Raw genomic sequence first — 26,151 nt, 5'->3', positions numbered from 1 at the left:
CCGGATCTATCTTCTGAGAATGCGAGCTTGACCCACTTCGGCTTTTGTGCTAAGCTGGGATCGTGCATGCTGCATTGTTCATGCAGGCCGTTGTGAAAACAAAAGAGCCCCTCCTCCCCCTCGCCGGAGAACACGAACTCCAGTCGAACGCTGACGCCGCGTTCGGTTATGTCGGCCGAGCGCTGCGTCATTGTGTTTGTTGTCCCCATCCGTGTAGTTGATAAGTTAACCGCTTGGGGCGTAACGGTCTGTCCTCCTCCCCAATTGAGAAAACCGTAAATGAAGACGATGATGAAACCAACATTCAAATTTCCGCGCGCTCTCTCCGGTGGTGTGACATCACAAATGGTACACACTTTCGGGTCACACAGGTAGTCTTAAACAGAGTATTTCGAGCGTGTTTTCTTGCTTCTCAGTCAATGCGGTTCCAAGCATTCTTTTCCCCTCATCAAACGTCTCGTAATCAGTTGGAAACGTGGTTTACTGCCCACTTTGTACCATGTCTACCGTCACATTTCAGTGTTGAAAGTAGGGTCTGTCAATTTGAGAAACACTATGAGAACGAAAGTAAAAAAGTCAATAACTTCACGAAACCCTTTTTTTTTTTTTCCACAATATTTGGGAGCTGGTGCAGTTGTGTCTAATGGTGTGTTGAGCCAAGTTTGAGGCAGATCAGCGACCATAAAAAAATCGCTGGAGTACCCGTTATAAATGTGTGGGATGTGTGCAGGGGCCAAAGGGAGCTCACGTGGGGGCCTCTTAGGTCCCGCCCTGCTCTTGTGCCAGTTCTGCAGCCACAGCCTGAGCTTGTGGCAGTTGCTCTTGTCCCCCTGCTGCCCAATGATCTGCTTGGTCGTCTGGGGGCGGTACCGGTCCACCCACATCTGCCCCTGCTGGCAACCGTGGAAACGAAAAAGGGGGCTCGTCACCTGTTCCCAGCACGTCGAAGTGATCAAAGGGGGCTTGAACCCTCTTCAGACAACCGTACACTTTCACGCACGTTAGCAAAAGAAAAGTAAATAATTACAACCACAATTGCTCCTAATTAAAAGATATTCCACACTAGGAACCCTCTAGAGTGAACTCCAGTGAAAGCAAACAACAGTTTTAATAAGTACTACTTTGACCAGAGGAATGCTTTCAATGCCTGTACTATACCGATTACATGTAGGCCAGAACTTCACTTCGCTGTAAGGGCTCAACAACATATACTGGGTTGTTCATTAGCGTTCTACAGAGTAGACCGATGCCTCTTTTAATAACATATTTATACTACCACGGACTTTAACAAACAACTATCTTATAGATCATCGTCTCCAATGCTTGTACACCGTTATTACATGGTAACCACAAAATTACTTTGCCATAAGGGCTTCACCGTCAGGGGTGCAGATGCAGGTAGGTGTCTCAAGAGGGCGAGGGAGGGTGAAAGGGGGGGATCAGCATGTCAGATGTTTGAGAAAACACACCTTTCCCCCTTTTTCCCGCCATAAAATATTACAGATGTAGAATTCAAGTGGTGGAGGAGGGGGAGGTCAGGACATTTGCACCCCCCCTCGATCCCACTGTTCGCAAGATCGAGTTCTTTATTAAATTTTTGCAGACACATGCCTCGTTTGCAATTAGTATAATTGCAAACTGGGCTGCTTAAAGAGATAATGAACCGAAATGTCGAGCTCAAGAAACGTGGCTGGACGAATAGGCGGGACGCTGCAAAACCCTAAAACATCACTTATGCGGCACTATCTCTAACAGATCGCCGTATTTTCTGGAAATAAGTGCGCAACTGAACACGGCCAATGAGGCTGACGAGACAAGGCACGTCATGATTCCAATTCCCTCTCCTCCTCGCTACATCCCGTCGAGCCGGTGAACCGAGGCGAAGAGGAGAGAAGCGAGGCCGTTTCCCCTCATTCTCAAATTCTCCCGGGGGACAATGACGTCAAAGACCTCGCTTGATTGCGCCCCTCTTTTCCAAAAGTATGGTCATCCGTTTCAGACAGGGATGGGCAAAATACATGCAAATATGTATCGAAATACAAATACAAAATACTTCGTCAAGAATGTATTTAATTACAAATCTAATTACATTTACAAAAAAGCATTTAAATATAAGATACAAATACAACCAAATGTATTTGGTCTCCTCCAAATACTTTCCAAATACATTCCTCAAAATTTGCTTCAGCGACTTCAGGGCACCTGCAACGGGTTTCTGGGTATCTCATTTTAATTTTGCATCGCACACTCGGGAGTTAGTGTGCGAGGCTCTGTAATGTAATAGAAATAGAATCACAAAAAAAAAAATGTAATCAGCTTGGACGTAATAGGTGAAAAAAGTACAAAGCTTCAAGCAGCTTTTTTGTCGATTACATTTTGGTATCAAAGAACCGAGACGACCAAGACGCGCAGCACTAGAGAATTTTTTATGGTTGCAACTTGCACCAGTTACGAAAATGTGGACGACCCGCGCATTTAGAATGTTCCAGGCAAAAATATGGATGGAAATCAGGCTGGAAAGCGTCACAGGTTGTCACAGGCACTTATCTAGCCAGTCTGCCTGTGAACGCCGATTTCGTCACTATTCTTGCCCTGGACTGGCACCGTAATCACAAAGTCACTAAACACTTGTGCTTAATTGAGAGACACTGCATTCGGTGCAGAACGTAGTTTTCTACCTGCTCTGGACAGTGCCTTTAAATTAAAGCCGGAGGAGAAAAAGAAAAAAAGCCCTATGGCCGAATAAAGGATGGAGAATATATCTTACAACCACATGCATAATAACAAGATGTATTTTCACCCACAAAATTGTATTTAATTACAATTGTACTTGAAATACCCACGTTTCAGTATTTAAATACACACGTCAAATACATTACCCAATTTGTAATTAAATACAAATGCAAAATACACAAAGTATTTGAAATATGTATTTCAAATACTTGTATTTGAATTACTGCCCATCCCTGGTTTCAGATATCGATGTATGAGTAATGTTTTGGAGTTTGTAGCATCCTGCTCAACGTTTCCGCAGCCTTATTTTGCAAAATCCAAATTTCGGTTCAGTATCTCGACACTGACAAGGTATTTATGCTTGCCGATTTTTTTATTTGAAATGACTTATAAGAGCCCAACTACCCAGAACACAACTTGCGGCTCAAAATTTGTTTTCTTTCTGCCCAAAAACAGCCGGTTGAGAATTGGCTGGTGTCAGACGTGCTCACTCTCGTTTCTGTGGTCACGTGGCATTTAAACTATGTGTACCAAATATATATTCAAAGTCATGGGTTATCTGTGACATTAATAGTAAAAATAAAAAAGAATATGAACCCAATTCCTCTGGCCTTGAAAAAACTGCAAATACGTTGATTGAAAAAAAAAAATTTTTCTACAGATCACAGGAAGTACATGCATACGTCACCCTCAATATGGCGACGGACTGCGGGCTGGACAACGTGATGGCGGTGCACGACAGACCAACATTGAGGCAAACGTGGGGCCATTACTCCAAAACTGTCGTTTGTAATACCGGCTAATCTATCTTCAAGTGCAGAACATCAAGCGGAAGGGTTATAAGTGGGAAACAATTGTACGACAAACGGTGCATGGAACTTCGTCGTCTGCTTCACACGCCGGAGAAGCTTAAGAAAAAAGGAATGCGGTCAGGTGTAGCCACGCGACTCCGGCCATGAGCTTCCATGCTCGTGTTTCGGTTTCAGTTTCAAGCAGTCGAGTTTTCTCGATTTATTAAAAATATATGTGACTCCGCAGCAAAATGTCCTCATTGGGTATTCTCCTGACACATCAAATCCCCCGGCAAAAAATAAAAAATAATTTTTTGAAGGATGTTAGTGTCCCTTTAATGTTACTACCATGTCTTCCGCTTGAACCTCACACAAAAAAGATCTCAAAACAGACATACGAAACATGACAGGAAGTCAAAGTGATCCAATCCAGGCAGCCAAAGTAAGCTAATCCACTCACCGCAGAAGGCAGCCTTGACGGCGACGCTTTGGACGTCGAGGGAGCTGCGACGTCGACGTCCGCTTTCTCGGGAGGAGAAACGGAAACCCTGGGAATCTTCATCTCGGCAGGTTCGTCGTCAGCTTCGGCTTTCCTTTTCTTCGACGGCGCTCCTTGTTCCGGCGCGGCCTCGGCTGGCAACGCACCTTCCGGTTCCGTCCCCCCTCCTTTCTTTGTGGAACTCCCGCCACCGGAGCGACTCTCGATGAGCTCAAAAAAGCCATCCTCGTCCAGGATCTTCACTTTGCACTCCTCTGCCTGAGGAACAATTAACGTGGGAGGGCTCAAGCTTGTTCACATATTTGCATTTGAGTCTGACCGAGTAAATTGTGATCGCTTGTGACCGCTTACGAAGAAGAAACACACCGGCGACATCCATTGGGCAGTTCTGGAACACGTCCGATCGGAAGGTACTTCGTAATTGCGTGTGCATCATACTTTCAATGTGGACTCAAAATAATTGTGAGAACATTATAAGTGTGGTTTCATGTTAATGGATAAATCCTATAAACTCCGAAAAATACCCGCCGGTAACTTTTTGGCAATACGGATTTATTAGAAAAACTCAGAATTTCGAGGTCACAACGACAAAGTAAAAAGCAAAAAAGACAAAGTTTTGCAAAAAAATCTTTATAAGAGCACAGGGTCAGTGGTCCCGAGGAGACGTCACTTCAGTTTCCCTTGAAATCTCGAAGTACTGACAAAAAAATGTTCTCCATTTAGCTCATCGAGGTTTCTTCAGGACAATGGATCGTGGTACCCAAACTTTGTATATTTAGCTTCTACAGGTTTTCCCGCTCATTTTAATCCAAGCGACGACCAATTTAATCCCGGGGCCACACAATTTAATCCAAGTGCCATACAATTTAATCCAAGCGCCACACAATTTAATCCCGGGGTCAGTCAATTTAATCCACAATATATATATATCCACTTATTGTGTTCAGTGGTCGTGTTTTGCTTACACATTTGGTAACTTAGAATAATTGTTTATACAATTTGAATTTTTGGGGGCAATTGAGAATTTGATCACTAATGTGATTACTTTGAGTTACTAGTCCCACTATTGACGAGGCTTAATTGATATGTTGGTTACTCTTTTTACAGCGCAGCTCTTAGGCACCCGTTTCCGGCTTAAGCGGCGTCGGCGTAACCACGCGGTGCATGATGGACAAATTCCCCCGCTAAATTTAGCGGCAAATTATCCCGCTAAATCTAGCGGAAAATTTTCCCTGCTAAATCTAGCGGAACATTTTCCCCGCTAAATTTAGCGGACAATTTTCTCCGCTAAATCTAGCTGGGAAAATTTTCTGCTAGATTTAGCGGGGAAAACTTTCCGCTAGGTTTAGCGGGAAAAAATTTCAGCTAAATTTAGCGGGAAAATTTTTACACTAGATTTAGCGGGCAAAAATTTTCTGCTAGACTTAGCGGGGGAAATTTTCCACTAGCCTCTGCGGGGTCAAATTTTTCGTTAAATCTAGCTGGGAAAATTTTTCGATAGATTTAGCAGGGAAAGTTTTCCGCTAGATTTAGCGGGGAAATTTTTCCGCTAAATTTAGCGGGGGAATTTACCCATCATTCACCGCGTGGTTACGCCGACGGCGACGGCGACGCTGATGCCGCTTAAGCCGGAAACGGGTGCCTAAGAGCGGCGCTGTAAAAAGAGTACCCAACATATCAATTAAGCCTCGTCAATAGTGGGACTAGTAACTCAAAGTAATCACATTAGTGATCAAATTCTCAATTGCCCCCAAAAATTCAAATTGTATAAACAATTACTCTAAGTTACCAAACGTGTAAGCGAAACACGACCACTGAACACAATAAGTGCATATATATATTGTGGATTAAATTGACCGACCCCGGGATTAAATTGTGTGGCGCTTGGATTAAATTGTATGGCGCTTGGATTAAATTGAGTGACCCCAGGATTAAATTGGTCGTCGCTTAGATTAAAATGAGCGGGAAAACCTGTAGATTTTTAAAAAATTGTGAACACAGTAAATTTAATTTTAAATTTTAGAGATCGGTGAATCTAGCAAAAAGTAACTCCGATAAACCCCAAATTTCCAACGGAAAATAAACTATGAAAAACACCGTTATGCACAATACCAACTTTGTTACAAAATTTTCACATGAATGGGAGGGCGAAACGATGTGATACACATCGGGTCCCAGTAGAAAAGTAGGATTACCTTGCGTAACTTGGCCGGGCCGGAGTCCCTGCCCGCCACAAGGTATGTGGTGTTGCGGCTCACGCTCTGGGTGACCTTGGCACCGCACCTCTCCAGCAGCGCCCTCGTGTCGTCTCGCTCTATGCACTCCAGCACTCCCGTGATCACCAGAGTCACCCCCTTCAGGCACCCGGGCGATCCCTACACCAATCAAATGTGTACGACCAAAGATAGATAACAGATGCAGGCAAGCAAGAAGTTCGCACCAGCCTTCTTACAACTATCGATCGAGGTACCTCATAAAAGCATGCAAGCTTCGTACGATGGGCCAACGAACATGCAAGTGGACAAGATGTCTTCTCCATAAACTGTCTGCTAGCTTCCTACATTGCTTAGCAAGATAGTGAACGGGATTTCTCATCTGACTCGCTGTTTTTGTTTTGTTAACAGTTGGCTGTTCACAAGATGTTCAACTCAACCCAGCTATTCACCCGAATCATTATGACCTATGTGTGAACACTTCAGCGGGTGGCAGAATCCAAGCTCTATTTTCTGCATACACATATGCTCTAGTCACTAGTTTGGTATCGCAGGTATGCCTTGCGCGAATTGGGTAAACCGTTTCATGCAGCGGCCTCGGTGTGGGTTCGGCCCAGCGTTAGCATGCTGCATTGGGTGTGGGCCTTACCTCTGGGATGTCCCTTGTTCCCAGCAGCCTGGGGCCCTCCCTGTCTAAGTAGCTTCTGTAGCCGGCTGAATTGCCCCTCCTCACAGCAGGACTCACTTCTTTCTTTGCCTCTGCTGGCTAGAATCGGAGAGGTAAAACATTTGAAAAAAAATTGTTGAGGCATAATGGTATCAATACAAAGCGTTGATTGATCACTCTTTTGCAAGGATGGGCAAAAATTCAAAATTTTTAATACCAAACGAACAGTGCTTGGTCTTCAAGTCGATCTACGGTGCATTTTTACTGCTGTGAATTTGAACAATGCACAAAATTTCGTAAATCGGAGCGGTGCGCTATGTATTTGTTACCACGGGAAAATATAATTGCGGGATCTATTTTTTGCAATATTATTGAAGTCGCAAAATTTCCGAAAACTGAGTCGTTTACAGTATTTGAAATTCCTCAAAAACATGACCTTAATCGTCGGCCCTTCCAGATTATCAAACAAATTCATCCTTCTTTCTTTTTTTGTGTATTTGGGTATTGTAGCGAGGAAAGGACACAGAAAAGGGGGTCAGGTAAACCATCTCCAAAACCACCAATTCCCTCTCTATAACAAATGTTCACGTGCTTTAAAAAATTAAATACTTATAAATTAGCTTCTCTAAACAAAAACACGGGACATGGGCCTTACTTTAAAGGACCCATGAAACGAATTTTAGGCTGGGGTAAATCATTTTATATTGGGATTTTACTAATAGCACATCGTTCAGTGGGCCAAAAGAACTAAGGTAGAAAGTCAGAAGCCTGACTTTCGCTACGAAAATTTGCAAAACATAGCGGACTATTTCGTACCCCCTTCCCTTCGTAAACTCTTCGCCTTTTCACTGTGATACATCCGCGGACCCCGCAGCGCGACACCAGGGCCCAAGCGCACGTCACACGACACCGGACCTCACTTAATCCCTTTACCCCTAAGCTGACATTGCGGTGGAAGCTACGCGCTTGCCGGACCAATCAGCCGTCTCCCTTTCATCACCTGACCTCATTCTCTGCGGGTCGGTATGCGCGAGAGGGCATGATCACGTGGAAAATGTGTGGCTGGCCCAACGAGCACGTAGCTTCCACAGCACTGTCAGCTTCGGGGTGAACGGGGTGGGGAAAGCAACTAGTCGGAATTTTGAGCGACGGGCTAATCTTCTAGGGGGACAATGGCTGTGTCCGGCTAGTGAAGCGAGATTCCGAGCAAGAGGGGACTCCCCCCTTTCCGACTTCTTGAACTGTTTGGTACAATGCGCGATTTATGAGTTGAGAAGGAAAGCTAAACAGAAAAAAGTTGAAAAAGCGTTTCATGACTCCTTTAAGCAATGTATTATTATTATTATTATTACCTAAAACAAAAAGCTTGAGTATAAAAAAAAAGCTAAGAATCAAGACATACATGCGAGGTAAAGGTAGATGACCGTGCACAAACCTGCACAGCTGATGGCTTTTCCTCCTTCTTTGGTGCCTTCTTCGTGGGCTCTGCTATCCTTTCCAACATCACCACAGGCGAGGAAACACGTGGAGGCTCTAACAGAAACAAGGGTTTGTGCAACATTCCTCAAGAAAAGTCCCCAGCAGTATGAATATTGTGCAGCTTTCTCACATGACAACCACATTTCTTTCAACCGTCCGATACGCAAGCATCTCCGACCAAACCTCTCTCGTTCCGGAAAATCCAACGGTTAGCTAGGATATCTATCAGGGGTGGTCAAACTGCAGCTCACAGCTCCCTGATAGGCGTGGCCCCCTTCCCCTCCTCCGTCCCCAAAACAAAAGAGGTTCTAGAACTAAAAGAAAAAAAAATCTTACAGCCTTGGCAGTTTTGTTTTACACTACGTACATACAGCTGGACTTATTTTTGCACCTAGATGAGTCCAGCGTCCCTGTTTCCTTTATTGTTTTAAAAAAGAATTTCGAACCGTACATGCATAACGGACGTCAGGGGCAGCAACTGGCGAGCGAACCATGCATTAATTTTTGCTTAGCGGTTCAAGAAATGTTCTGCTGCCTGGCGTTATTTGGTAGAGTCAACAACTAGGCTTGTCCCCTTTGGAAAGGACAGTTCCCTCCATATTGTTTCTTGTTAAAAACAGCCCCCCCCCCCCCTTTTTTTCCTGCGGCTCTCTAAATTTTTGTAGTTTTGTCTGCAGTTCTAGCACCATGCCACCCTGGCCTCTCCCGATATATACGGTGGTCCAACTTTAAGTAAGAATTGAGAATGGATAATCACCCAGATCATATGCAAACTGCATTTCATCTCGTAAAGCAGCGAAACGAAGCAGTGACAATAAACTCGGGTATGGCTGCGCTCTGTTTCATCGATCATAAGCTCTGCCAAAAGTCCTTGGGTGAGCTCTTGCTATTACTTAGCATTTCTGATCTGATCTGAGAAAACGAGCATAGACCTATAAAGTGTCCATGACCATAAAATGCCATCACGCAAACTACATTTGAACATCTGATGCCAAAGGACACAATACTAAACTACTAATGTGTACAGGGACTGGTGAGCGAAGTTAAGGAAAGTCCTATTAAATTATTAATACAACTAAAATGACCGATGATGTTGCTTCAAAAACAGAGCAACCATTAAAGAAACTGTGCAACAGTTTCAGTGCTTTGCTTAAATAATTTGGGAGTTAGTGCCTCGACCTCTCTGAAGTAAAGAACAAAACGCTTTTGCCTGCATGCCCTAGTTTTTATTTTAAAAATGGACAAAGATTGAGGTTTTCGGCACCTCTCAACTCCTTCACCATCTTCCGAGCCACGTGCACTGCGACGTCAATGGGGTTTGCGCGGGGTTCCGGTGAAGCGCTCTCTCTAGAGCCATCAGTGAGCAGCGAGAAATCATCCGCTCGCAACCGCGTGACCATGTGCTGGCGGGCGCAGCACGAACAATATGGTGAAAGGAGGAAAGTCTCATCCGGGTCCGGCCATACCCGTCCGGCCCTGTCCCCCTCCCCCTCCGGCTTCTGGTGGCTGTTCGCGGTAGCAGATAGAGCTGACGGTTTTGTGGACCTAGGATAGATGGCGCCACTAAAACTCCGTATAATAAAAGTTTTGTCGATGATACCAGGTTTTTGAAGCATTTATATTTATGTTGGAACGACAAGATTTGTAGAAAAGTTACCTTTTATAGAGCAGGTATTCGCACAACTTGCTATCTTTCTACGAGACCCCCCATTGACGTCACGCCGCATGTTTCTCATGGCCGCCGCTCGCGGCTGCAGGTCGGGGAATATTCTAATTTTTGCCTCGCGATTACGCGGCGGAATTGCAACATTTCGATGGAAGGAGGTGTGTTTTCTGTCTGTTGTGACAAGGTGAACAATGTCAAAATTAGAAGATGCCAATTCTTTCAACGTTAAAATCGTTGCACAGCTCCTTTAAAGGAGCTGTGCAACGATATTCAGCTGGAATGTTTTTCACTATACACGAGCTTACTGGCACTAGTGGGACTCAAGGATACTCACACGCAACGCCACTGGCCAAGAAACTCCTTTGTTGCGGTGTAAATTCAAGGACAAAAGCGATCATTTTCATTCAATCTCTCCTTTGCAAAATTTCATGACGTAACTCGGGGATCGCAGTACACCCAAGTGACGATATTTGAATGCGGTTCATAGATTGGACCCGAGCATTGCGTGGGCACTCGACTTGGGCTCGTGACAATTGCTAGCACGAGAAGCATTCGGGTTGCGACCCGTGTCCAATCGCTGCAACGACGACAACAGCCGAGCCATAACAATGTCTGGAACTAAGCGCGTGTCCAGCGCTTTGCCAACCCCAGCGCGTGGCTATGATCAACATTGGCGGCATATATCCGGCTCCAGATCACGTGGCCACTTGTTCTGGCTGCGAGTTGAGGGGGTGAACGCTGCTCGTTTTTCTTAAATTTTTTTCTGGGACTTCTATTGCGTGGGGTGAAAAACGAACGCGTGTTTCATAGGTCATTAACGTTAGGGATCCGTTTTAAGCGGTATTTGTGCACAGTACAAAAATTGTTGCATCGCTCCTTTAAGGGGTACTACAACGAAATTCCGGCGCTCATTTTTTGGTCTATATGTGTTCAGAGGAGCAGTATCCCATCGGACACACCACTATCTTGTTAAAAAAGTCACGAAAAGGAGTTTTAAAACAAATTAAACGATTAGCAAAGAGCACCTGGTGGATGTCGCTAACGCCTTGTTTGTAATGCTTGTCTAGGAACCTTGACAGCTAGTGACGGAGATTGTCTCGCCTCCGCCCACGACGAAAGAAGAGGGGAAGGAGGAACTCCCCTCTTCTTGAGAATCCCCTTTGTGTGTCGCAGAAGTCGCTATTGTCCCCCTACAAGATTATAGATTAACCCGTCACTCAAACTTTTTACAAAAGCAGCCGCTTCGGTGGCTGGAACGACTAGCCTGGACTAGGCCATCCTCTCGACGTCAGCCTCGCCGCAGCTTTGCTCGTCCCGAGACGAGCTACGTCACGACTGCGTTGGATGTCACGTGCTCTTCGCTGGCTGTTCTCCGAGTACTTGTCAGAGTCCAATTATAACGAAAAATACAGCCACCAGGCTCAAAATACAAACGTGCGATTGTTATTTACGGATCTTGTGGATCATATTCAACCTATTTTGAACACGACGGGTATATTTCAGATTTCGCTGAAGTATCCTTTTATGGAGACGAGCTCAGACTATGGTGCAATCTCGGTAGATAAACGGTTCTGCCTCCATTCTGCAGAACAAAGCATGAAAGTAATTTTAATCAATCCCAATTTCATTACCGTTTGCCAGAAAAGATAATGCTGCAACTCGCACAAAAGTAAAACATGAGCTGCTGGTCTTGGCAGCCTCAAAGCAAATGGCAACAGAATAAAAAAATACATTTTATTGTCATACAGTAGGACATCTCGATACAGTTGAACCTCGATTTTACGAAACCCGATTTTACGAATTTCGCGATTTAACGAACAAATTCGGATTTCCCGCGCAGCTTGTGCCCGAAGAATTACTTTCTCGATTTTATGAAGTTCCCGATTTAACGAAATAATTAGTGGGTCCCGGTGACTTTGTTAAATCAAGGTTCAACTGTAGTAACAACTGATAAACTAAAAAGAAATGAACATAGCAAAGCCAAGTTGAAGCATGCTTGTAATGCTGGTAAAGGTATTATACACCATACTTACCTGAGCAATCAATCGACACACTGCTTATAAACAAGGCCTGTGTGTCTGCTTTCCCATAAAGCACACACAGAGTCAATCATTACGTTCTACACAAGAAACATAGTTTATAATGAGGTTGAGATATTGCATGAGAATTTGAATCGTGATGAGCACAGATAGCATTTTTGCTTGATGATGTTATCTCTATCCAATAAGTTGCTGGGCTTCTTCTGTCAATTGCAATGATTGACTAATCACATGCTTTGCAGGGAAGCGGATGTGCAGGCTTTGCTCATAAACAGTGCACCGACTGCTCGAGTAAATATGATGCTTAAGATACTCATATACGTAGTGACAACTTTTACTGGAGAAAAACTAACTTTATTAAAGTGACGTTCAATTAAACAAAAAGACTGATATTCACCTGGCTCTTTGAGTTTTTCCTTCTCTGGGGTCTTTCTGGTACTGATTTTGTCCTCCATTGGTGGTCTGGTGGTTGCCTTCTTTCCTTTGTTTGGTGATACCACTGTTGAAAAATAAAACATACTGTAGAGTCCACCAAAGAAACGTCTCAAAAAGGCTCGTTCTCACACACACTTGTATGGTTCATGACCAGCCCCTAGCATGCAAACTGGCCAAGAACGCCTGGACTGAAAACCTGCTACAACTCGACTCATGATTTTTTTACTTGAGTAAAGTGGTATACAGCAAAACCTCATTATAAGAAAGTTGAAGGAGCGGTCGTAATTATTTCGTTATAACCATTAGTTTGTTACACCCAATGTCTATTTCTTCACACTATTAGCAAGCAAGGGGAATTATGATTGCTTTGTTATATCCATTAGTTTGTTATGTATATCCCATTTTGTCATAACAAGGTTTTACTGTATTACAAGAGTGACATATAAGGTGGTTTCTGACGAAGGTCTCAGACCTTCTCTTCCTCTTTTCTGACGTTCCTTTTCCTCTCCATCGTAGCATTATTTTTAACTATATCAGTTGAATAGTACAAGAACCCCAACAACCAAAAGAGGATGAGAGAACCCAACGTGAACCGCAAGGAACCAGAAAAAACCGCATACGCTCCACTGGAACTCACCCCCAAAACACTGGCTGAGAACCTTTGAACTCTCAAATGCACAATCATGAGAGAACAAACCAGGCAATCTTGTACAGTGCAATCCTCTTATAACCATAATTAGAAAACCCGAAAATTCAATCATTATAACCGATTATTGTTGTATCTGGACTAGAAACTGTTCATTTCTAGTCTAGAAGCTATATAAACTGATCATTATAAGCAGTATATCGTTATATGGGGTATAAGGGGATTGCACTGTAGCACCAGTATAAAACAAACTGATGCAATACGAAGAAAAGAATTGACGCCCAACCTTTAGGTGTCGTTTCCGTGGCATCCTGCTTTGTCGCCACACTAGCAGTCTTGCGTGGACTTGAGCGTAGCGGGGGACACGCTTTCTGTAAGAACGCCAGAATTTGGGCAAGTTTCGATGAGGCTACGAAAGTAGATCATACTGCCCTCGGCGGAGCAGGGAACGGACAATCTCTAACAGGGTACTCACCTCTTCTCGCTCGTCCAGTCTCTCGAGTGTCTTTTCAAAGTCCTCATCGTGGTGTGCTTCCTTTGCTTTGGACACCTGTTGGAAGACACGTCAGGTGCCGTAAGTCTGTGCCAAGCCAAGCTTACATTATGCTGAAACCTAATCAAATTGTTGAGACAGTACAAAAAAGTACTTCTACAATTGTGTCAATTAAGATTTTAAAAAAAAAGGTTCTTTACACTATCAGTATTTTTATCACATTAGTACCTCAAACGACGGCCTGCACAACCAGCTTATTATAACATCAATTTACTGGAAATAAAAACTGTAGTACAGGCATCTGCGGCAGCTGCAAAATAAAAATACTAATGTATGAAAAATAATAAATGCTGACTTCACTATGAAGAAATTATAATGTATGGTTAAAATATACTTATATAACAGAGCAAAGGTAAAAAGAGCTTGTAATATGAATACAGGCATCTGGAAAACTGGTACATAGTAAAAACACTGAACCATACAGATTTCTTTTTTTTTTTTGTAAATTGATTTTACAATACAGATGTTCTAATAAAGCATTAAAACAACCAAATGAGCTCTTTTTTGTTTCTTTTGGTATCTTTTCTTTTTTTCTTTGTAAGCAATAGACTGTTTTTAGAAGTCCACCAAGCAACACTGGTGGTCGCCATTGCTTGGACACGAAGCGCGTGATTGGATACAAGTCCTCGCCGAACGCTGACGTCACACTCGTATCCAATACGAGCTAGCCAAGTTCCCACTGAAAGCTGCCGCAGCCCTCGTGTCCAATACATGCTCAGGGTATCATGTGAGCAAGCAATGGCGGACAGACGTTGGCACAGACTTTTGAACAGGGTCTATTGTTCTTAGTTACAGCATGTAACGAACTCAAAGTATGAGCAGTTTCCGAATTTGCACGAAAAGGCTGCATTTACAAAGGCTACCTTAGCCCCAGTATACCATAACTAGTCACAGTGCACGCACTGCACAACCAGAGGGAAATAGGCCCCAGGGCCGTAACCAGGGGGGGGGTTAGGGGGTTCTGACCCCCCCCGAAATGTTTTTCTGGGTACAGCCCTGGTCGGTGCACTGGCAGCCAGCCGATTTTAATCTCCACCTCTGCGCACGCGCAGTGGCGCCGGTCGGCTACCGGGTACCAAACCGGGACCGGTTCTCCGGTTTGCTGTAACTCTCCATTATATGCCACCGATGCACATGATTCATAGGCGAAAATAAGACAATAGACACTTTCAAGATGGCCGCCGTTGTCCCCGAAAACCCCCCCCCCCGAAATTTTTTTCTGGGTACGGCCCTGATAGGCCCTAGAAAGTATGAACATGGCAGACGCACCTCTTTTGCCTGTGCAAGCTTCTTGGAGAGCGACAACTTGGGTTTAGGAGTGGAACCAAAGAAGTCCTCAGCAGTCACGGGCACCAGCTTCTTTGCCGGAGGATCAGAACCATTCGTTTTTGGCTTCTTTCTCGGCGACACTCGGGCAGGAGGCGTGGGCGACTTGGATACTGTTGGCTTCGGATCTTTGGGCGGATCCGAGTCTGCAGGACACGCCGTGGAAAATGAATATTAAAAGAGAAAAAGATCTATTCCAACTATTAAACCAAGGTCAGATGCAAACACAAGAGCTTCTTGGAAAAAAATATGAAGCTCCGTAGCTAAAAAAAAAAAAACTGCTGCTCTCAAAATTAACAATAAAATATATGCAAGCATTTTTATACATAAATTAACCGTATTTTCTGGGCTAGTCTACACCTGGCGCATAGTCCACAGGGGTCAATTTGGGGTCAAAAGGAAAAGGGTTTGCTTATATAGTCCGTAATCAGTGCATAGCCCGCACTTACCACCGAATTCACAAACCTCACTTCAATTGAGGGGCCCTCGCGCCTTCCTCGAGGAAGTGGAGGGGCCCCTCAATTGAAGTGAGGTTTGTGAATTCGGCGGTAAGTGCCTAATCCGAACATAAAAATGATCATACACGGCACACCTTGACAAATGCCTGCTGTATTAGTTCACAAAAAAGCTTGTATCATACAATGATCAACACTAATATACTCTGTTATCCATAAAATCCTTCACGTCTAGTCACAGGGAACGACCTAGAACAAAAACAAATCCTTGTTTAGTCCGCACGTATAGAGAGTCTGCATTGGGTGAAATTTAAACTTTTAAACATGCATAGTCTGCGGACTATATGCCAAAAAATACAATAACTAAAAACACCTTACACAAGGAAAAAAAATTTGTTGTGGACGGATTAAGCTTCATACAGGGATCAACACAGATAACACAAACGAGCGATCACCCAGTTTTTCCTGTTTCTCTCTTAGGATTGATAGGAAACGACCATTACAACTATAATTCGTTTGTCTCTAAGCTGACAGTGCAGAGGAAATTGCATGCTCATTGGACCAATTGAGAGTCTATCTTTCAGCACGTGATCCAGCCCCCGCCCTTACCCACATGCAGAGGGTGGGGGCCTGTAATGAGAGAGGCAGTTCACTGGTGCAGAGAGCGCATAGCTCCCCCCACACTGTCAGCGTAGGGGTGAACAGAACATAGCCTCGTGGAAAGTGCTCATTCGAGGCACCGACGTGAGAACCAAAACTTCTATGCTTGTCAGAACTCCGTATGAATAATATCTAAAGAAGCTCTAATGTTGTGCTTGCACTAGCTCTGTAGGGCAGTCTGAAACCGAGTGTACTAATATTTAGACTAAAACTGTTTTTAAAAACAATTTACCATCGTCACTGTCGCTGACCAAAACAGTGGAACTTCTCTGTTGTTTTCTTGCCTTTTTCGGAAGGGGATCCTCTTCGTCGGTATCTAGAGAAAAAAAAGTTTGTTATAAATTTTGTTTCTGCACAGTTTTTTACACCAATGTAAAGAAAAATGTGTTACCGACCTGAATCGTGCACTATAATTCGGCTACGCTGCTTCTTTGCCTCCGTTTTCTGAAATAGATAGCATTTATAGACATTGGTTGAGCGTATCACCTTACTCAAGCAAAAAACAAACAGACTCGCGTCAAATAAGGTTCCCAAAGATGCAAGGCATTACTGTTATCAACAGTAACCAACAAACAAAAATATCACGGGACAGGGTAAGCCTTTAAGAATTATGGCAACATGCTAAAACCGCTCACGTGCCAGCCTCCACACCAAAGGCATAGAAGCCGACAAAACAAAAATGAAGGACAAGATCAAATTTAATTCTGCTCGAGGTTTCTCAAAGACAAGCAACTGAGGAAAGTGTGCACAAGACTTTGAGGGTGCCTTTAATTTTCCCATGCCCTACTTTGTCAAGGGCTGCTTGGCACCAGTCTGTCACTACACGGTAACAAGAAACACAAAGCTAAACTCAAAGGCTAGTTTGAAATAACAAACTCCACATACAGAAAGTCAAATGCCATCTAACATGTGCCATTTTATTGAGCAACTCCACTAATATATAATAAGAAAACCAGACTTGTTTTCTTTTTTTTTTCCCCATTAATTTTATTTAGTTTAATTTCAGAAACATTATCTCTCTGTTTCCCAGATTCCAGGATTCAAGTGTAAAGTAAAGAGTCGGCCACTCAAAGCACCATACTTTTAGTGGAATTTTCTAACACTACAAACCACAGCTCAACATGAAAAGATATCAGACGGACAACCTTGGGGGCCACTTCCTCCTCTTCATTTTTAGAGCTCTTGAAATTCCGCGCCGGAGATCTCTTTGTCTCCTTGTCTTTGGCTGGCTTGGTCTGCTTGGGTTCTTTTGCAGCCTTGGCTTGCTTCGACTTTCCCTTGGTGGGAGCTGCAACAACACTCTTTTTGGGCTCCTCGTTGCTTGGCTTCTTTGCGAAAGAACTTGTAGGAGTGAAGAACTTTCGAATATCCTGAAACGGCACGGCACACACCCTCGTTGTCATACCTTGAGAAGATAGTACTAAAACCCTTAACAAATGTCCCTTATCCAAGGGCATGCTGCGCACATGTCTAAGGATATCTACCAGCGTCAAACTCAATCAGCAGAACCCTGATAAGATATCATAACCCTGATAAGATATCATTACTGACTGCGGTTTAAGCAAACAAACGCAGTATGCAGTTTTTCTTCTGCCTGACTATGAGAAGGTAAGACACTCCATACTATGAGAAGGTAAGACACTCTTCAAATTATGACAGCTCTCTCAAATCCTTTTTCTCCCGAACATGTCAAGATGCACAGGCTACATTACAATCGGCATGTAATAACAAACCTTGGTCCCCCAACTATCGCAATACATATGTATTGCGATAGCATCTTTAGCGATGCTTTCAAGTATCTGTATCTCTGTATCAAGATACATTTGGAAGATGTATTTATCTGTCGTGAAATACATTTAGGATGCGTAGAACGTATTGTGATACTCTGTCAGTCTCATGTATCCTGTTACATTTGTCGTCAAAAATTTATTTTCGGTTTTATAGACCCTTTCAAAACTTCTGATAACAAAGAAATAAAGCTAGATCTGGCTGGGTACACTGGGCAGCAGACGCCATCTTGAAGGATGCCCCCAGTTTGTTTACGTCACCCCAGTACGAGTTTCGCAGTGGGCTGAAGAGGTCATGGGTAAAATACAACAACCGTTTCTTTTTCACACACTGAGAAATTATTTTTCTGCTCTGAGTAAGAACAAGAGACTGAGTGGTACTATTAATTTATTATAAGTGAGAGTGGATTAGTTTCTTGATTGTTTTTTATGTGTATTTGTAACAAGGTGGCATGCAGCCACCTTGTTATATTAGATAAGTGAGTGTTTGTGGCTACAGAAGTACAAAAGGCTTGCGGTTGCATCATCCTCTTTTTACAGAGTCTATTCCCGATCAGTCACGAGCTTATCAATGATGTGATTACTCCGAGTAATTTTAGAGCACCCTTTGGAGCAGCCAGAAGTCCATTTTGGAGCAGCAAAAAGTACTTTTTGAGCATAAGCACACATTTAATTTTCAGTCATACCAGTGTGAATATGTGTTTATGTCTATCTTGCCTTCCTGCTTGTGCACCCTTTTGATGGCATTAACAGCATGGCAGGTTTATTTCCTAACTAAGAGAAGCTTAATCGCATGTAGAAACACAAGGCACAGTAACAAGACACTGATTTATGAAGGGCAGTACAAACTACTGTGCAAGGTGATTTTAGGCATGAAATCAACATAAACCAAATAGTATATTCAAACGATATAGTGTTCAAATATAATAATTTTGAGCACACTAATTGATGTTTTCGTTAAGTTCTAAAGTAGTAATAAAATTGCAGTTCTTAATTTCGATAGAAAACAAAGCTTTTGTCATTTGGTTATGGACATCATTGACATTTTATAGACAAAACTTTACGACAACAGAAATCAGCTTAAAAAACAATCACGTCAAACTCATTCAGGTTATTCCCAGGCTTGCATTTACTGTTCCAGCTGATTCAGTTCTAATTTACCGTATTTACCGTGACAACGAACAAATGAAACCTATATAAAGGAAATAACTAAACGAGAGTTGACAAAAATTGGGTTGTGTGGTATGTTTATACAGCCTAGAACTTGGTCTGCCTCACAGGGGCGACGAGTCTCCCAGCTGTAGATGAGCGACATAAAAAGTAAATACCGTATTTACTCGAGTACTAACCGCACAATTTATGAACAAGGCCCTTGCTTCTACTTTCCCGCAAAGCACATATACAGCCAATCATCGCGTTGCGCATAAAAAACATAAGGAACAATTAGATTGAAAACACGATTCTCCATGCAAATGCAACCTTTACAGATGGTATCTTTGCGCACAGACGTTATCTCTGTCCTGTAAACCACTGGAGTCATGTTGTCGATCACGGTGATTGGCAATCAGCGTGCTCCACGAAAAACCGAACCCTCAAGTTTTCTTCATAAACAGTGCGGCTATTACTGGAGTAAATACGGTATAAAGAGCAGTGTGTAAAACGTTTTCTCGCAATACTTGAGTATCCTTGATGAATCTAGGATATGAAACAGATATTGACAGAATATTGCAGTCTAATATACAGGATGTTTGATTAGAGGACAGGCCAATTTAAAGAATTTGCGAGAAAGGCAAAGTTTTTTTTTTTTTTTTTAATATTAATTTACTAATATTTTGTGTCTTTTCACCCTATTTGAAATTTGCACTCAAAAAGAGTGTTGCAAGCCCTGCCCACAAAGACGTTAAAAAAAATGACATTGTTGATTCAATCATGTCGTCACTATCTCGGCAGTATGTCCTTGGTGGGTGCGCCAAAGACACGTGACGACATGATTAAAACGACTACGTCACTCTTCCAAGCACCATTCTGGGCAGCGCTTGATGCACTCTTTTGGAGCACAATTTTTAAATCTGGCGAAAGGGTGCGAAATTCGGTCAATGATTATCTGAGAAACCATTACCTTTACACAAATTCTTAAATTGGTCTGGCATCTATAGCTACTGCCTTGAATATTGTAATTCCAACATGACTCCGAAAACCAGTATTTGAAAAGTTAATTAACAAATTTGAGTTTATTAGTTAACTCAGCATAACGATTATCTCCTCGTCTAATGCCCGCCGAGCCTCATAAATAGACGGTGAAGACTACACTCGTCTAATTGACCCCCTTAAAAAAAAAAGAAATCTGTTTGAATTAAAATATTTAGAAACCGTGAGTAATATCCCGCTCTGGAGGACCGCTTTCACCTTAGCACGCGGGTGCGCTGCGGAGGTGGAAAATATGCAAAACTGCGACGACCACTACGCAGTTGTCGCTTTACTGCAGTACACCACTGCATGGTGACAAGTGCACTTAACGATGCTAGCTATCCAGCCAGAACAGACGACCAGCATGAGGAATATTGCGAAACCTCCGACTACTGTCAAGGTTTGATAGAGATCAAATCACATATGATGTCATTTGAAAAGATAATCAAAAGTTTTGGAAATTTGCAAAAACTTACCGTAACGATCCGGCCATTTAGTGGGCCCTGATTTATTATATATTCAGTATTATTAAAAGTGAAAATAAGTTTTGGTGCAATGTTTGTACAAATTTCTCACATTTCAGCAAAATGTAGGAGGATGTAGCAAGTTGCACGGTAAGAGCTTTGGCGCAGATGGCCGCAATCACTTCACTGGCCAATGCAGCACGCAGTGCACAGTTGTTGGCAATCCGATGACTGCAGGCCCACCGACTGCTAGTTGCCACACTCGAAAGTCCTCTGACTGCCAAACTCACCAGCCGTTTGCTTGGATGGTGCTAGCGCATCATCTGTGTAGACTGGCTATGTGAAAGCCGAATTTGATTATATCGTGATTCTCACTGGGCATGTTTAAATTTCTGCCAGAGATTCTAACATTTGCACACGCACAAATAAAGTACCACTTTATACTCCGTTGCACAAAATTTATTTCAATATATTGTTAGACAAGTCGTACTCACAGCCGAATAATTTTCCCAAGCTTCGTCGAGCATAACTGCTAACATTTCATGGAAAACAGTTGTTACACGAATTAGCTACAAATATATTGTGATATTGTCACTTTAAATCATACTTAACGGGCAACTCCATTCAATTTCAAAGATTTCGGGATAATGAGTAATTTTGCATTAAAAAGCCCTAGTAAAAGACACTACGTCATTTGCTTCCCAAAAAATGGGATATATATTATTAAATCTGATTTTAAACACGAACAGAAATCGAAACCGAAACTCCAGCCCTGTCTGGCAACATCGGCCTTGGGCCGCCGAGAACATGGCTTTCACATGGTACGAGATGTCACGTGCCTCTCTACGCAACGATGGGCGGGATTGGGACGGGCGTGTGCCAGGCGCAAGTGTCGTCTGCACCGCACTCTTCACCACATTTTGGTGTCTACGACATTCGACGACGTCAAAACAAATGCGGCATAAGTGTGCGCACATAGTGTCTGTAGTGTGAACAAAACTCCGAAAGACAATAATCCTAAACGGCGATATGATGATGGCAATTGTGACGCTGGAGACGGCAGTAATGGCGGGACTACGGCAGGACAGCTCCCAAGAAGCGCGCTGCGCAGGCACGTTACGCCAATCACGTGGACACCGCTGAGCGCCGAGAAGATACGTTGCTGACGTCTCGCATTGTGCTTGCCCATAGAAGTAAAAACAAACAAAAGGGGGCAATGCTGATGACGCTTAGCTCAATGCTGGCTACGCAAAGGCCGTAGCCTTGACAGCGCCTCAATTCGCCCGCTCGAGTCAGCCAATTTCGGCAACTTGGTGAGTTGCAAAGTCTGCCGGACCGTTTAAGAAACATTCAGACAGAACTATGTCGTAATATCTGACATGTGATCTTTCTAGGTGATACTGAAGAGGATTCCATTGCTTTTTCAAACACGAAGATGAAGCAGAGCTGCCCTTTAACGGTCTGAATACTGTAATTATTCAGCAGTCTAAACCTGCCAGACAAGCATGCGAGTCCGTAATTTTACCAATCTTCCGCATCTATGAATGCAACTTCCCACACAAATAGCCATATTTGAAATCGACAGCTGTACACTTTCCATGAATAACAATGCACTATGTTAGAGTATCAGGCTCAATTATCTCCATGTCAAAAGGACCTGGCCACGTCAAATGGCCAGTCGCCACCCCCCATCGGGGCCGACTTTTGATCTGGACATCACTGCGGAACGAGACAAAAACAGTTTCTTCTCTAATTCGGGCAACCACACCACTTTCCGTCTGACTTTACACAAGACGCAAACATACTGTGATTGTATCACAACATTGAAACGTTTCCAGATTGGCACAAGCAAAGCTGTGTCCTTCAAGATGGCGGCAGATGGTGCTCTTTCATTTAAAGGGTCTATGCACATTTGCAAGTATGGCCACCATCTTGCTCAGTTGGGGTGCGCTTGGGTGCACGACTCAGCAAGGCGTTGTAATTGGATTATGACGTGCCCAAGCACACCTCAACTGAGCAAGATGGCAGTGCCCTGAGGCCATACTTGCAAATGTGTGCAAAACAAACTGAAAACCTATGTTACTAAAACACTCAGTTGGGAAACTCACCCTTGAAACTCGGACCACTCGCATCTACCGAGAAACTAAATACAATAACAGCACCACCCTTTAGCGACGAGTCACATTATGAACGTTCATATTTATTGCTACTGCAAAATGGCACTGCGAGATGGTGCCACCGGCCATTGCGCAACTCGACCTGAACCGATACATGCAGACGTGCAGTTCTTAGGAGTGGTCACTGCGGGAGAAATGGCAGCGCTGCGATAGCCTTTAGTTTAAAGCCCCTCTATCCTGGGAAAGGTGGCACCATTCACTGATGTGTATATGCTCTAGACACGTGCTGCACGCCACTTCTGGGAAGAACATGCCGTCTGAAATCTAGCTCAATGCTGCGCTGTGCTGGCACAATCTTCCCAAGGGCTGCACGCTGCACCAGCCTCTTGCATTGATGCACCTTGCGCTACTTTTAAAACATAAAGGGGCTTTACTTTAGTTTGCTTCTCGAGTATGGAACGAAGCCACTTTTTCAAAGCAGGCTCTACGGCAGTTTCCCAACCGAGTTGTCTCAGTAACGTTTAAAAACTAGAGCGCCTAACTCGATTTATGGGGTGGAAGCCTAATGAGAAAAAGAAATCAATACAAAAAGCATGCGGTTCCAAAAACAAATTACTTGCGAAAATAGCAGCATAAGCTCCTCCAACAAAGCCCTTTACTCTTTCCTGTAGAGCAGAATGAATGCTGGAGAGGAGGCAAGTGAAGAGCAAATAACTTTTATGAGGAGCTCCTCTTGCTCTTGTGTTGACAACTTGCTGTGTCAGTCAACTCGATGCTAAATTTTCGATAAGATAGTTTCTGGTTAAAAGAGGTTCATAGACCCAAATGCGCGAAGGAAGTAAAAATACGGGAAGAACATTACGAAAGCGAGACTAGGGTAAAATAAGGGACAGGACAAACACAAAGTCTCAATGTCTGCCTTGTCCTTTATTTCACCATAGTCTCGATGTTTTTCGAAATTATGCTCAATTTAGACCAGCTCGCTTGCGCACTTCCTTTTTGTTCTAGAAATACATTCCATCAACGAACCATCACTGATCACAGTCTGAAAGCAATATCGTGCGGAGGCTCTCGGACCCGTAAAGGATCAACCGTTTTCTCCCTTTAGCGATATGGCGCAACATCTGAGCCTTCAAATTCACCGTCTATTTACTTCGCAAACCCCGTCTCGAACAAGGTCATCGTGGCAACATGTCTACATGACGCGAGCTTTGTCGGCAACGTCAGACGGTCAGACAGCACCCAGACACTCGCAGAACGACGGATATCGTGCCAAATGAACACTAACCATGTTGAAGATGATCCACCTTACGATGGTGCTCTATATGACACGCGTCAATTTGTAAATGTTCTATGGTTCACAGCACGCTGCGAATCACACGCACGTAAACGTTTCGCGCCATGTTATTCTAGTACACCATAGCCATGTCGTCTTTCGGTGGATGGATGGCTAAAAGATCGTGTGGCTACGGTGCTGTGCTCTTTTTTTTAGTAGACGGTAGCTTGCGCCACCTAGTGAAATATTTTAGTAATCCTCCCTTGACCCTGCGGTCGAGGAGGAAAGACGACGAAGTGATCTGAGCCGGAACGCAAAAGCTTCTTTCTCTGGAATTTTCTATTCTACGCGACTTCGTCGGTCCCTTGGACTTTGGGGTCCACTCGGCCGGCAGGAGCTAGGGCAGCTCCCTGCACAGCAAGAGAAGGGATGCATGCTGGTATGTCTCTTTCTGAAAACGACATATCCATCACGGCAGCACAACACCAGGCCAGCAGCGCACTCGATGAATCCCAGGGGTGCTATGTTGCGATTTTTGCACTCCCAGGAGACTGGGGAGAGGGAAGTGACGTCAACGACACAGCAAACGCAGATTGGGTGTTGATTTCGTTTTCTTCTGTCAACATCCAATCTGCATTTGCTGTGTCGTTGACGTCACTTCCCTCTTCCAAGTCTCCTGGGAGTGCAAAAAGCGCAAGATAGCACCCCAGGACTACAGTCGATCTGTCTGCTCAGAGACCGCCAACATGGAGAGCGAAGATTCCGGGGGCGAATGGCGCAGATCCGGCAGAAAGCGCTGTCGTCCAAAGAACAGCGACTCGTCTCCAGACGTTCCGCAACAACCAAAGAAGCATGATAACACCAGCCTCACCGTCATCTTCGTTCCTGTGAAAGAGGAGACCAGACTTACAGCGCTCAACAGCCTGAAAATTTCCGAAGCCCTTGAGAAGCTCTGCCAAGAGTGCATCATCCAAGTGCGCCCTAACGATCGGCTGAACCTGATCGCTGTTGATGTTCGCAACGGGCAGGCAGCGAAAACTCTACTGAACACTGCAATGCTCTGCGGTGTTCCAGTAAGAGCCTACTCCCCACTGTTAGGGCCCATTTCGTATGGTGTCATCCAAGGCGTCGACGCTGAAATCACAGAAGACGAGATTGCGCGCAATCTTCGCTGAAGACACATGCTGCAAGATTGCCAACGTTCGGAGACTTGGACGCTCCCGCGTCGTGAAGGTCGCCTTCACCAGCACTAAGCTGCCAAGCTACGTGCTTCTAGGGTACGTTCGTTGTCCAGTCTCGCCGTTCACAGACAGACCGTTACAATGCCACAATTGTAACGGATTTGGCCATAAGAAAATCGCCTGCCAACGCCCGAAGGCCTGCTGCCGTTGTGGGCAGCACCATGACGGTACAGGTGCTGAATGTCAGTCCACGACAGTGAAATGCGCCAACTGCAGTGGAAAGCACCAAGCCACATCACATGACTGTCCAAAATGGATTAAAGAGCGTGACATTATAGTGTACTCCAAGAAGAATTCAGTGGGATTCCGCGAAGCGAAGTCAGCCTTAGATCCCCAAAAGAGACAAAAAACTGGCACCGCTGAGATCATAATCCAAGACGAGTCAGAGCCAACGATCTCTAATGCAGCTAGGTGCCAAAAGCTACGCTTCTGTCGTCGCTGAGGACTGTCAGAAAAACATCGTTATCAACCAAGTACCACCGAATGATGTCCCAAGTGATGAAAGGCCAACGTCGTCCACGCAGCAACCTTCCTCGCAGGCGCTTCCAAGGCGTCAGGCAACAAAACAAAGCACTGAAAGGAAAGAAAGCAACGAGACTTCAGGCTTACCCATCGCAACAACACCCGCCTGGGTCTCCATTATCAAGACAGTTGCAAACATATCCCTGGCCATATTGTCTAAATTTGAAGCCTCGTGGGCCCGGGCAATTGCTACAATTTTGCAGGGAATGCTTCCCCTTCTGGTGGCATGCTAGGGGGACCATGGTAACGCAAATGCGCGACACCGTGGGCAGAAGACCTTGAACAAACAAAGAGCTCCAATATCTCGCCAAAAGAATAGCACTCGTCAACAAAGGCGCAGTCCAGTGTTTCATTCCATTCTTCAATGGAACGTAAATGGGCTGCGCACGCGCCTA

General features: G+C 44.1%; 1 protein-coding gene across 2 annotated transcripts in view; it reads right to left on the bottom strand.

Annotated features, from left to right (window-relative positions):
• LOC8025839 (replication factor C subunit 1) overlaps positions 1-24,169 on the bottom strand; it is a 53,917-nt gene extending 29,748 nt beyond the window's left edge. Inside the window, exons 1-13 of one of the 2 annotated variants that reach the window (XM_040205891.2) lie at positions 24,006-24,169; positions 17,308-17,532; positions 16,558-16,606; positions 16,395-16,478; positions 14,991-15,193; positions 13,644-13,718; positions 13,455-13,539; positions 12,485-12,586; positions 8,339-8,436; positions 6,886-7,002; positions 6,219-6,398; positions 3,985-4,281; positions 749-890 (exon numbers count right to left, since the gene is read on the bottom strand). In XM_040205891.2, coding sequence (XP_040061825.1) covers positions 749-890; positions 3,985-4,281; positions 6,219-6,398; positions 6,886-7,002; positions 8,339-8,436; positions 12,485-12,586; positions 13,455-13,539; positions 13,644-13,718; positions 14,991-15,193; positions 16,395-16,478; positions 16,558-16,606; positions 17,308-17,532; positions 24,006-24,008 — 1,660 coding nt within the window. In that variant the 5' untranslated portion in view covers positions 24,009-24,169. Of the gene's footprint in view, positions 1-748; positions 894-3,984; positions 4,282-6,218; positions 6,399-6,885; positions 7,003-8,338; positions 8,437-12,484; positions 12,587-13,454; positions 13,540-13,643; positions 13,719-14,990; positions 15,194-16,394; positions 16,479-16,557; positions 16,607-17,307; positions 17,533-24,005 lie in introns of both variants that reach the window. The other variant, XM_040205890.2, reaches the window with a different exon arrangement.
• Positions 24,170-26,151: the final 1,982 nt, after the last annotated feature.

Source organism: Ixodes scapularis, unplaced genomic scaffold (assembly GCF_016920785.2).
Source record: "Ixodes scapularis isolate PalLabHiFi unplaced genomic scaffold, ASM1692078v2 PGA_scaffold1__304_contigs__length_218370807, whole genome shotgun sequence".
Classification (NCBI taxonomy): Eukaryota; Metazoa; Arthropoda; class Arachnida; order Ixodida; family Ixodidae; genus Ixodes; species Ixodes scapularis.
Note: the sequence above shows the minus strand (reverse complement) of the source record. Positions and strands in the feature narration are given on the sequence as shown.